General features: G+C 36.0%; 1 protein-coding gene across 2 annotated transcripts in view; it reads right to left on the reverse strand.

The window, feature by feature from the left end:
* Positions 1–428: 428 nt before the first annotated feature.
* Positions 429–14,057, reverse strand: part of LOC106054916 (transient receptor potential cation channel subfamily M member 8-like) — a 50,591-nt gene continuing 36,962 nt past the window's right edge. The window contains exons 25-33 of one of the 2 annotated variants that reach the window (XM_056004890.1): positions 12,557–12,720; positions 11,877–11,970; positions 10,760–10,800; positions 10,574–10,630; positions 8,744–8,812; positions 5,853–5,907; positions 4,299–4,360; positions 3,952–3,989; positions 429–1,666 (exon numbers count right to left, since the gene is read on the reverse strand). In XM_056004890.1, the coding sequence (XP_055860865.1) occupies positions 1,643–1,666; positions 3,952–3,989; positions 4,299–4,360; positions 5,853–5,907; positions 8,744–8,812; positions 10,574–10,630; positions 10,760–10,800; positions 11,877–11,970; positions 12,557–12,720 (604 nt within the window). In that variant the 3' untranslated portion in view covers positions 429–1,642. The remainder of the gene's footprint in view (positions 1,667–3,951; positions 3,990–4,298; positions 4,361–5,852; positions 5,908–8,743; positions 8,813–10,573; positions 10,631–10,759; positions 10,801–11,876; positions 11,971–12,556; positions 12,721–14,057) is intronic. The other variant, XM_056004891.1, reaches the window with a different exon arrangement.

Here is a 14,057-nt window from a genome sequence, read left to right on the forward strand (position 1 = left end):
AGTGTACCGTTTCTTTCACTGCTCCAATCGAGGTAAATCTACAGACCCCTTCATGCCTCTTGGAGTAGACAACACAAACGGAAGACTATTAAGAAGACACACAGTTCCTGTAATGTACCGAATGTCTTCTAACAATTTCGGCCCCTGATATACTTTCGGACCCGGATAACTGTACGTTGTTCTTTTTTGAAACTAACAGAGAGCGGAGCAGTTGTGTTAACGACAGCGATAGTATAACCCAGCAGGAACTAACCATTGCAGACATAGCAACCATTTTACCACGTATTCATCAACTAGGCTTCAAGACAGCAGGGCTAACATTAAATATTACCACACTGAGGATAATAGACAACGTACCCTCGTATAACAACACACACACACACACACACAAACTAACACATATCAATATGAGAAAAAAAGGTACATATCAAATAAATACAAATTTATTAACTACAAAATAGAATAAAAATCATTTTTAGCAAGATGCAACAATAACTACATTTGATAATTAAATTAATTAAGAAAACGGGTTGTGAAATGGTCAGAATACGAAGTTTAATGCATATAAAAATAATTTTGTAAATTCAATTACATGTCAATGTCATGGTCAGTAACAGTATTCACTATATGGAAACATTGTTGTATTTTGTGTAGTGATTCAATAGGTTGGATAGGACTTTGGCTACATCAGACTGTTTCCATTCAGTGTTATTTACATATCTGGCAGGACTTAGAAGACCTCGGACAGTTTCCATTCAGTGTTTTTTTAAGTATAAGACTTAGGCTACATCGGAATGTTAAAAGTGTTTCCATTTAGTGATATGTAAATATTTGACAGGACTTAGGCCACATCAGATTGTTTCCATGCAGTGTTTTTTAAGTACAGGACTTAGGCAAAACCGAACTCTTTCCATTCAGTGATATGTAAATATTTGACAGGACTTAGACGACATCGCACTGTGTCCATTTAGTGTTTTTAAATTACGGAGGATGGAAGTGACCTCGAACTTCTTCCATTCAGTGTAATTTATGTATTAGTTATTTGATTTAAAAAAAGGTCTCACTCCAATATGTTTCGCAGCTCGATATTTGTCTAAAATCCAATTTACGCGATGCAATATACTAGCATCAACATAACTAGAAATAGCAGAACACTTCACAATCAACTTTCATTATACATAGAACAATGGCACTTCGTAGAAGCGGGTTAGTTTTTAATGGATAATACAACATTCAGTACACAATACTCAATTAAATGTGATATCAAATACCAAGTAGCGTACATTAACTGAGTCAGCTTCATTTACGTTAGTTCTAGCAAGAGATAAGATTAAGACTTTCTTCAATTCGGCCATGCATATAAGGCAGTATTATTTAATATGCAATCTGTTAAAACGTTATCTAAGATGTTTTAACTCCCATAACATATTGTAAGGGAAATAACTCATGAAATTAAAAAAATAAAATGATTGGTTATATTTATCTCCTCCTCAACAACAGATTACGTTGTCACGCTATAAACTTATGGAATAACTAAAGTCTATTATAGTTCTGGTTGCATTCTTTGTTTTCGTTAAATAAAAGTACAGTTTTTTACTAGTTTGAATATTTCCCAGCATTGTTGAAGATCATTGTGTCTAGTCTAGTCCAGATACTCGATCTCAGGCTGTGAAAAAAAAATAGATCCGTTTTGATACAAATGTATCTATGTCTAATATATAAAGAAGAATGTAAGGCGTATGTAAGCGTGTACCTATGTATCTATGTCTAATATATAAAGCAGAATGTAAGGCGTATGTAAGCGTGTACCTATGTATCTATGCCTAATATATAAAGCAGAATGTAAGGCGTAAGTAAGCGTGTACCTATGTATCTATGCCTAATATATAAAGCAGAATGTAAGGCGTATGTAGCTCTGTACCTATGTATCTATGTATGTCCCGCTTAGATATCGAAACCGTTAGACCTATCTTGATAAAACTTGGCGTAAATGTTCCTTAGATCATAGCAGAGACCTTTAGTGTACGCTTAAAGTACCACCACGACAGGGGTGGGTGGGGGGTGGGCCCTACAAATACAACAAAATATCTAAATCTATCTCTATTAAAGACTGAACATTGTCAGCAACTCAGGTAAACCCGTTTTCATGGGTGTTTATATTGGATATTTGCTAAACTTGTAGATCTATATTCATACTCTGCTTTTATTTTAGTGGCAAAATAAAAGTTCGAAGGAAACATTCGCCATATATGAGATAGGTCTAAATCCAATCCACTATATCAGAAATAACCCAACTAAGGTCCGCAAGCAGCGGGTAATATTTGGATATTAAAAACAAAATTAATATCCCTATTATTTTTCGTTGTTACACTTTTTTTTTCCAATGAGACATTTGCAGGTCTTGTAACAACTAAAAAAATATCTTCACACAGAAAGAAGATGACTTTTTCGTCTCCCAACCATTTGCTTCCATGGCAGAACCTTCGTAGTTGTCCAAAGTGTTGAGACACTTGAAACGCAAGGTCCTTGGGAAGCCCGTCTCCCATCTCCCATCGGCAAATCTGAAAACAAACTTTAGTCTGGAAAAGATCCAAGCAGATGTAAATTTTACATTCCTATAAGCGATGGCTCGTATCCCAAGACGCTTAGGTTAAAAGAGAGGCCAAATGCGAGCACACCGTGAACTTCCCCAAATACCATCTGTGTATTATTATTATTATTATTATAGCTTTTATATAGCGCTACTTTCATGCCTATAGCATGCTCTTAGCGCTTTTGGTCCAATCTCATCTGTGGACCAGTGGGGGGGGGGGGGGGGTATCTAGGAGTTGGTTTTCCGTGCTGCCTTTGGGCTGCCTTTGGGCGCTCAGTAAACACAACTCTGCCCGAGTCGGGTGTCGAGCCTCGAGCCCCCTTCTAGGTAGCCAAGCCAAGTTCAACCGCACTTGGCCTCTCGACCAGGTTTCCAACGCTTCTCATTAGCCATGTAGGTGTGTGCTTTGAAACGACTCCTTAAGAAACAGTTTTGTGGATATGTTTGTTAAGGCTTTCTTCCATCCCCGCTTGTGTAGTTAACTAGGTCCTTAGGCACACCAACGGGGGTTCTTTTTGCTTCCCTAGGTGCGTAATCTTCTCCTCTAACGACCGTTTCCACTCGAGCACTACGCTGAGTCTGAGAAACATTGCCTGACAGGTAGAAGAAGTGACGCAGCTGATCATCGACAGTTCAAAGATAATTCATTTTTAACGTGTAAAACAGCGGTTCTCAACCTTTCTGGTTCCGCGACCCCTTAATATAATTTTCCACTTGGCGGTGACCCCCAACCGTAACCTTTTTTTCGTTTACAGATAAATAAATTTTTGATCATAATTAAATTTAAAAAGATTATTATTCAGACTTGCATGTATTTACTTTTCTATTGCGTATTCACAAATATACATGTTGCATACTTAAGTATAAATTTGACAAATATGTCGAAGTATGGAGAACAATCTTTGATACAGTTAACTACATTGTTACAGAAATGGTGTTTCGACAGTAGTTACAAACACTCCAATGATAGTGCGAAGTTTGAGCTTGCTTCTGTTCCATCAGATCAGGAAATCAGTAGCACAATGAATGTCATCTTCTGAATCAAGTCAGCTTCTGAATTTGAACTTAAACTAACCAGCCTTGTTTCACAAAGATTTTTTGTTAGAAATGGAAAAAGAATGCGCAACACAATCTCAAACAAAGACAGGATATGAACTGTTTAGAATACCAAGTATAATAACATTCACTTTTGCTTGTTACAGCACAGTAGAGTGGACCCAAAAAATTTACATTGATGAAAAGACAGAATCCAAATTTCCGGGGGTCTTAGGCGACCCCTGTACATTTGTCATGCGACCCCAAGGGGGTCGCGAACCACAGGTTGAGAACCCCTTGTGTAAAAGGTATACAACACTTACGAGAACAGCGGATGGAACTGTATTACCTCCCTTTCGAGCTAAAAAAAATAAAATGAAACACATTTATTACTTGTTAACTCTTTCTCTCCGTAATTATTTTTTAGGTTCCGATGGAATTATTCATAATGCTAATTTCTGTTTTACTACCCTGTTATGGTTAAACTTCAATAATCTTTTTGTATGTAATCAGGAACTGTTAAATAAGGTATTTAAGTATAGAAGAATGTATAATCTTTTATAGGACACAAATTAAAGTTTATAAAAAGAAAAAAAAAATTTAATTGGGTGAAACACAATTAGGTATTGTCAGTTAGAAGTGAAAGAGTTAATGAATTCGACTAACTTACTCTTTTTCACTTTCTTGATGCCAACCAGCTTCCACTGAATGCCGCTCCTGTTTCTAGAACGCCTGAAAATTAGAACGCATGAATAATAATTGAATTCATTTAGAACATCAAAATATTTGCGATTTTCAAATAGCTTTTTGAGGCGTCCGTGTACAGAATAAAGTATTGATACGTTAAAAGCTTTGTTTTCTGAAACGTTCTGAAAAGTTCCCCTCTCAGACCTTGTGGTCTATAGGGCAGACGATGTAAAGGTCATCTGTTTCTGTGGCCAAGGGTTAACGAGGGTGTCATGTGGCCAGCACAACGACACTTTACTTTTCCCCAACCTATGTCAGGTACCCATTAGGGCTGGGTGAACTCAGAGGCGCCCAAATATACTAAAACTAAAAACCCAGTCTTAACAAGGATTCGAACCCGGGACCCTCAGTTCAGATGCCAAGCGCTTTACCAGTTAGCCACTGAGCCCCTTCTTTTCTGAAAGCTGTTTGATAATTCTGTTGTTGGCCTACTTTCTAGTACAGTAAAATCAACTTTTCTAAGCTCTTTAATTTGCATCATTTTTTTTATTTTTAATTTATTTGGCAACGTTTAAAATTCAATAGTTTGTCCTTGACATTGTATAGTTTAGTATCCTTGACATTGTTGAGTTTATCTTTAAAAATATCATTACAAAATTTAATTCTAAAACTTTTTGTGCTCTTTTGTTTTTCACTTTTTTAACAAGCGATTTCAAACTTGGGAGCTTAAAAGATGATCCAATGGTGAATCTGGTATTACTGACGTTAGATATGTTCATACATGGCAGAAGAAAAACTATAAATAGCTCGCTTTTCGGTGTATCCGGTGAACAGAATAAAGGAAGTCGATAAGCTATGTTTTCTATAAATAGATATATAGGCTCATTTTGTGTGCGCTATTTAACACTGCGAAATGCAACTTTCTAAAATCCTCGGTTTATAGCATAAAATAATTTTGATATGGAGGCAGGATAAGACTTTCAATCTATGACCTACTGCCCTTGTGACATATTTCAAAAAAAAAAAAAATTGGCAACTAACTAGAAAACGGTAATAGAGATAAGTTATTGCTACTGGCTGGGATAGTGTTAACTCTTTTTCTCCGTAATAGTTTTTCACTTTCCGATGGAATTATTCATTTTGCTCATTTGTGTTTCACTACCGTGTTATGATAAAACTTCAATAACTTTTTATGTATGTAACTAGGAAATGTTATGTAAGGCATATAATTATAGCAGAATGCATGCTATTTTTATATGAAACAAATTAAAGTTCCACAATAAGTAACTTAATTTAAAAGGGGTCATCTTCTTCTTCGTTCTCATTTTACATGTCGGAGGGTTCAGATCAGTAATCCGCGCAGTGGTTTCCAGATCAGGCAGCTCTCCGTATGGTTAAAAGGGGTCTAATCAACGTTGATATCGTCAGTTAGGAGGGAAAGAGTTAAAACTATAGGTCAATTCTGTTATAGTTAGTAGGTAACAGTGAAGTTTAATTTAGAGACCTTGACATTGTTTACTTTATAGTTTTTACTTACATAGCAAAATATTTTTTGTCTTCCTTCGACTTTTCTTTAGCTCTCAAGATGCTTTCTAGAAAAAAAATTTTTTGTTTTGTTAGGATAGACTAGTAATAACTGTAATGAGTGGCAATAGGTCTAGAAACTCTAATAATTATCAAGAAATGTAAATACTTTTTAAGTTTTAACTATAAGACAGTGTTTCTTAAACTTTCACCGATGGGCCCCCCCCCCCCAAAATAAATACAATTTCGCTCGTGCCCAACTTGACAAGTTCGCGACTGTCAGGAGCTCTGTAGGCTCCCATTAGTAGGGTCTGGAAGGATTTTTTAAAAATGTAACAAATCTTGTTTTACAAAAAAAATAAAAAAATAAAAGAAGAAAATTTGTAAATTTGTCACAGGTCTTAGTAAGTCTAATTAGGATGCAGCACTGACCAACATCATTATGAGACGGACAGTCGAGATAATACAGCGCACGTACGTCTAGGTGGTCGTGATCGTTGTAAGATTATCTTGTTGTTATGTGAGTGTCTGGTCTGTCAGTCACACAAATGTCGACAACATAACAATGTACAGTAATCAGCAGAATGTCCACGTTCTAACACAAGAAAGTCGCGAAGAATCACGTTAGTGGAGACGTTATACAATGAATTCTTCAAAGAGTTTTGACTAAATAAGATAAGATAAGAGATAAGATATTTATTATTGATCCAATCAAATGGAAATTCAGTTTGACAACAATTGACAACCCAGCTGTTGCAGACGACTCATTTTTAATAGATCCTTATCAGAATATGAAATAAAGTTAGTTACTTAAAATATTTTAATTGTTTAATATTTAAACATGGATTCATAAGTACAATAAACATGTAGATACATTTTTTACACTTTGAAAAATAAATTGACTGGCTTTGCCCCTCTTCCCTTTTTGATAGAATGATGAGACGACTTTCCTCTTTCTTGGAGGAAGGTCGTCCCACAGTTTGACAAACGCTGCCTTAAACTATTGGAATTAACTATAAAACGTTAGAACATACGATAACACATAATAACATATGATAACAGACTATAACACTCAAAAGAACAATAGAGTTTAACATATTATTTAGAGGTGGTGATATTGTAGTGAAAACATTTGATAGTTTATTATCTGAGAGTGTTTGCAGATGATACAAGTCAAAAGAACGGGATAATGTAGTTGCTTAAAGAACAAGAGAAACTCATTAATCTCACTATAAAACTAACATACTGTAGACTTTGAAAAAAATTACAGTTTTAGTAAACTCGCTAATCTCATTACAAGACTATCATACTGTAGACAAACAAATGTTAACAGTTTTAGTATTGCTTTTAATGAAAAAAAAAAGGATTCAACAGACGTTTACAGCTATTGTAATATAAGTCTAAATATATTTAAAACTAGGGTAAAATAGATGTATTTCACATTGTCTAGAATGTAAAAAAAAAGTCGCCAAGTGAACTAACAAACCTATATTACTTAATGTTTGTCCATCTTTATGCCTTTATGTAAATGATTGTCACGTGGTATGCGTTCTGGTCTGACGTATGATGGCTCTCCTGCCCCCCTCCCTACGCCCTGGGCTGGGCAGGGACATAATATGCCTCAATCTGAAGAAACATTCGAACCATGTGAAACAAAACAAACAACTTAAGGAAAAATGTATAAACGTAATAGCCAAGAGACTCCGATCTGCACCTCACTGGATATAGTTTTCTATCGTGGTTTTATCTGGTTCTTTGAAAAAGGTTTTGGGTAGGAGCGGTTTATCCGGAAACTTTTGATTCCTGAGAAGTATGTATTTTTACACTGACAGGCGAAAATGAGCGTCTCTTCGTGTCATGTTTTTTTTCTGAAGGTCCCTCGGTGGTAAAGACCACACTGGTATGGGTCAGGCCATATTGCTCGGTGTCAACCGAGAAACACCAGGGATTCCTTCCTATTTCTATTATGTGACTGCCACATTCCGTGAAGAGACCGCCACTTCATCAGACGGAATTCTGATGACAGTTCTTCTGTGGAACGGTGTGCCGGTTGTTGTAGGCTGTGTTCAAATATCTTGTTTTATCTACTCCAACGTTCTTATTTTAACTCTTTCTCTCCGTAATTATTTACCACATTCTGGTGGAATCAACGCTGTCATCGTCAGTTAGGAGAGAAAGAGTTAACGCCTTGTTTCAGACTTTTAAAAAGTTTTTCACGACAGTTTTGTAGTGATAAAAGATCTCCAAGTCCAATCTAGATATATATAGGTCTGTGGCAGTGAAAAACTTCAGAAAAGTTGAAACAATGCGTTGTTTTGTAAAGTAGTTATAATAATTAAGTCTTTTTGAACCCTAACCTATGTAATATAATTTAATCTTTAGATCTAGATCTAGTAACAGAGCATGGACAAAAAGAGCACTCTCGTCTAATAAATATTATTTTGCAATTTTTATAGACATCATCCAGAAAGATCTAGGTAATATATCTATTTCAATGTACATAAGATGATTAAAATCAACAGACATGACTTATTTCGATCTAGAGATTTTCGAAACATTACCACAATAGAAACTAATAGGAAATGGCTTTCTTTCGTAGATTTGCCTGAATATATAGCCTGATTATGTGATTAATAGCCAATTCTATTTATAACCGCAAAATGATATTGCATTATTTCTAAACTTTGAGAACTAAAGATCATTACTTTTCTAAGACACAAAATATCGATATTCCTAGATTTGCAGTTTGAAAAACAGTTAAGTACATAGCAATCTATATGAAGTATAGATCTGTGATCTGATCATTAGGTCAGTGTGTTTTGCGGTTTATCCAAGAATATTTAGAAACAATAAGCGATACAAAGATTATCATAAAAAGCAGTAACACTAATCGTTCCTAATTACCTGCTCGTTTGGGGACCTCTGAGACCAGTACATCGCCATACATACGCTTCCATTCATATTCATAAGAGTCTGAAATAAGTGTAGTGTGTATGCTTCTTCAAATGTATACACTATTTTTTTTACCAGGCTTATATCAACTCACTCTGTGAATTGTCTGTCTGTCTGTCTGTCTGGTAAAAAGGTTGAACACGTAATAATAATTGTTCACAATTTCAGCTTGATCCGAGATTGGGTGTTGGAGAAATAACGTGTACAAACTTTTTAGAGACACACGTAGATATAAGTTTTGTAAAAAAAAAAAATAGCTGTTATCGGAGCTTAGGTTTGAATTGGAGCTTACGTCACAGCGCTCCTTTCGACCCCATGATGACCACTTGATAGATCGAATGTAAACGTTTTGAGAAACACTGCTCTAGTTCATATTAGTTAAAAGAAAGTTGCGATTTTATGTACCCATGCTGCAAATAGGTTCCTTTACCGACAAGCCACCTTACCAGTTTTTGCCTTCTACGTTGTTCGTATGGCTATTTAGGCTAATTAGAAAATAATAATAACACCTTTTCTTACATTGTCTAACCAGTGGCGTCACTTGGGAGGTGCAGGGAGTGTGGACCGCACCGGATGAAACACATCAAGGATCAAGGAATTTGCCTACACATACGCTTCATTTGGTTTAACTATAAAACCTCGGAAAAACAAAAGTCATATCCCAAAAGTCACCCATAAAATCTACTCAGCTCCAAACATAATCATGGAGAGACAACCCTTTATCGTGGCAGACAACTTCACAAATCTGGTAAGCATTGTATGAAGCATTGCTTTTAAAGGAGATTGATAAGCGTCTGATAAGGGCCAGAAGTGCTTTTAGACGCTGCCAAGCAAGAGAGTAGTGAAATAACTCTTTCTCTCCGTAATTATTTAGCACATTCTGGTGGAATCAACGCTGGTATCGTCAGTTACGAGAGAAAGAGTTAAATCACCCGCCTGCTTACAAAAATCAGTGTCTACCAAGCAATGGTTCTCTCAACTCCTCTATGTGGACCTGAGACATGGGTACTGTAAAGAAAGCAACTAAGACTTCTTGAACACTTTCATCCAAGATGTTTGCACACCAACATGGACATACGGTGGCAAGATTGCACTACAAATGCTGGTATGAACTTTTTATAGTCCGACAGTCATGCTGGGCAGGCACGCATCCCGTGTGGAGAAAGAACATCTTTTTTTGAACTGAAATATTGTCGACATAACATGAATGCCTCTTGAAAACGTTTCTTTAGCTTACTAACGCAATGTTTTCAAGTGTCTTAGGAAACATTGCGCCATTTTACTTTGTTACAAAGTGCATTTTTTATTATCCTATAGAATAGATATTTTGCACAACCTGATGTTTCGTACTGACGCTAATCAATATATTAATTACATTATTAAATGTCTGAACGTAACCATTTGAGCAGTTACACTACAAAGACTTTCTTCCAAGCCAAGAATAGTCCAATATAAGCCAAAGATGCTATGTAAAACGACACGACGTGAGCTGTGGTTTTTCTACACTGTTGAGGACTTAAGAAACTTTCTGTTCAATAGCTATGTACAATTACATTTAGAACAGAACACAAAAGCCACTCTTCAGATTAGTAGTCTTTACCCAATAGTTCATTTTCTTTATTACTAAAATTATCTCCAAAATGACTTCGGGTTTATATCCTTCCGTATGAAATTATTTAACCCAGCGAGGCTCGGTCATTTAGTACTATCTCTCTCTCTATATATATATATATATATATATCTATTGTGATTTTTTTTCTCAAATCTGTTACCTATACCTACCTGTCTGACTAGCCATGTCTTTAATGTAGATTTTTGTTTGATCCTTTTTATCAGAATCTAAAAAAATGAAACATTGGCATTAAAATAAAAAATACACATAATTCTTCATTTCCTCGTTTAATTATTGATCAATCTTAGCGCTAATAAATTTGTAATGAAAGAAATCAAACGTTACTTCACGTTTACCTTTATGCTGGCAGATGAAATTGCACTTGCAGACCGGTAAACTGTGGCACAAAACATTGGTTCACTTTTAGACATAATGACATTGTCAAGTTTTAGGATTTAGAGTTAATTATTAATAAATTAATACAAGAAATAAAACTATAATTACGTCTATACATTGTTGACGCTATGTCTGATTGAAGGATTGCTTGATCCTTATGAACAGCGCTATTAATTAACCCTTAAAACGCGTGCGGTAGTTAAGCCTCTAAACATCAGAGTAGTAATTCCATTTTGATTGCACTCATTGTTAAACAGCTCAGCACCTTAAGGGTTAAGGAGTTTGGGCAAATGTCTGTCAGAGTGAGGTATGGCGAGGTTGTTATATCCCCTTGTTATGAATGCAAAGTGTTGCAAGTGTTGTGAACTGAGTTGAATGTGCGAGAGAGTGTGTTAAGTTAGTAAGGTCTTAGATAATTGCTTCATGGACTGGTGTTTGTATATGTATATAACATGAAAGTCGATGGACTGCTGTTTGTTTATTAATATTAATATTTATTGTGCATTATTTGAGCTATATTGAATATTAAAATATATTGTTATATTCTTGGAGATCTGGAGTTGGAGTTGTGTATTGAAGTATAATTGTTCTTAGTTGTAATATTTAAGAATTGAAGAATTTAAGAATCAATTAATATTACACCTATATAATTTACTTTAATGAGGTAATCGGTTTCGCTAGGTTGTCATTGCCGAAAGTGTTAATGAATATAAGCTCTCCACTACCTATAAAAAGATTCCCAATGGCAGGCATCTAAAATAGCCTCTGAAAATCAGTCCAACTCCTGGCCTTGAAGTCTGGCTCAGATATTATTAAGTCGCGCCTAAACCAGTACATTTCTGATAGGAGGGGCTCGTTAGCCATGACTGGCTACCCACCTAGAAGAAGGAAACCTCTGCTACCTTGCAGCTATACCCAAACATAGAAAAGTGTGCTGGAGTCAACCCTGACTGATTTTGTAAAGTTTCGAGTTGATCTGAGAACGGGTGAGCGAGAAATAACGTGATAAAAATAATTCCCAGACAGACAGACAGAGTTGATATAAACTTTGTAAAAACAACTAGGTCTACGTTTTACCTTCCCTTCACGTCCATATACTGAATGAAATTTCGTTGTTCGTCCACTTCTATTTTCTTTAAGTTGACTAAGTTTTGTTTCGTTATCTCTTTGCCTGTTTCAAATAAACATACTTTTACATTTACATTGACAATTTTTTTTTTCATATCAGATGACATATACTTCAATTATAAAATAAATTATGGTTTTTATATAGCGCTACTTTCATGCAATCTCGTTTGTGGGCCAGTGGGTGGAGGGTTATATGGGAGAAGGGTTTCCGTGCTGCTTTTCGGCGCTCAGTAAACACAACTCTGCTCGAGTCGGGTTTCGAACCTCGAGCCCCCATCATAGGTAGCCAACCCAAGCCAAGTTCAAGCGTACTTAGACTCTCGACCACGCTTCCCACGCTTTATATTTACAGTTTTTCATATCAGATGGCATATACTTTATGTATTTACATTTACAGTTTTTTTCATATTAGATGGTATACAATTAATGATAAGGCTATGATGAGGGAGTTTTCAATTTTAGTCTTGGGCAATGATGAAATCACGACAGTGTCTGTCATAATTTATGTGAAGAACCAAAGACGTTCCAGAGACGTGGTAAAGTAATGACGTGTTTTCGTTGTGAGTTAGATTTTGTTTAAATATCAGTTTATTTCATTACAATTAGATCTTAACAAATCTTTTACTTACTAAATGGCTGGTCTACATCGCTAGACCTACATATCCACAAGAACGGTGTAAAGATCGTAAATGGTGGTGGTAGTACAATAACTTTAGCGTACTTGAGTGTCATCTGCAGAGACTGATGGTGCCAGACCTCCAGAGCCTGTTGACTGACTTTCTCAATTGTCGAACTTTCAAGTGTGCAGAACATTAAAGATTAAGATAGGTATCTTAAACTATCTTAAAGTAAAGTAAACATTTCTTATCTTATCTTATATAATAGAGACGTTACTTCAAAAAAGAAGATGATTACGTCTTGCATTTAGTCATGCATTTAAAGGAAAACATATTCGTAAAAGTTCTTTAAAAGCTACAAATATCTTTTTAAGCAGTGTAGTGGCTTGAATAAAGTGTTCACGAGATAGCGTTAATGTCAAACTTTGGTCGGAATATAAAATACAATTCTGAATCTGGAATTTTGAACTTCTAGATTTTCAGGACATCTTTTACTCCATTCAACTCTAATGGGTACTTGAAATATGTTTTGTAAATTCAGCTAGTCATTGTACTAGACCCACGACACCCTAATTAGCAGTGGGCCACAGGAACATAATGTTTGTCAAAGGACAGTAGAAGGGAAATAATATTTATCTGAATGACTTCTCCAAATGATCTGTCTCAGAAAAATACTGAATGTAAAGTGCTAGAAAAAATACCTAATACTGAAGTCCTTAGAAGAGTGTGCCTGCAAAGCCTCCACACTATCCTGATGCAGTCCCAGCTGCGATCGGAAGGCCACGTCTGCAGAATGGAAGACATCCGCACCCCTACACAACTCCTGTATGGCCAACTAAAGGAAAGGAAACGCTCACAAGGTGGACAAAGAAAACGGTTCAAGGACACGCTCAAAGCTTCTCTAAAAGCCTTTATCACTGACCCAGCCACCTGGGAGACAGGGTCACACGACAAAGCATCATGGCGTCCTGCTGTTAAAACTAACGCCTAACACACAAATTTGCAGAGAACAAGAGAACAGCGCTGGCAGTGAAAAGAAGCAAGGCCAATTACTCTAGCTCCAGCTGCCCTTAACCTGTCCAATGCGCAGCCGAACATTACGGGCACATAGGTCTCACCAGCCACACGAGGAGACACAAAAGTCATGTGCAAAGACTTCACTTCGAACCTCGATGGACGAACTATATATGTGAAGAAATATTTGTCTATTAAAAATAATTAAAATTATATCATCGCTGTAAGTAGGAACACAATACAGAGTATGTCAATTAGTGCGAGTCCTTGTTAGTTCAATTTAGTGTCTCCCTCCATAACGAAAAACAAAAAATTCTTTGTGAAAAAAAGCTGTCAGATACTTATGTTCATATGATAGGCTTATAAAGAATATACAATAAGATCATAGCCTACGCAACGATCACAGGGGATCACAGTCTGAAACGACTTGCTGTTTACAACATTTGCAGAATTGAGTTTCATCCTATGTAGGGTCATTTCAAACTTATATCGAACAAAC

Source organism: Biomphalaria glabrata, chromosome 11 (assembly GCF_947242115.1).
Source record: "Biomphalaria glabrata chromosome 11, xgBioGlab47.1, whole genome shotgun sequence".
Lineage (NCBI taxonomy): Eukaryota > Metazoa > Mollusca > Gastropoda > Planorbidae > Biomphalaria > Biomphalaria glabrata.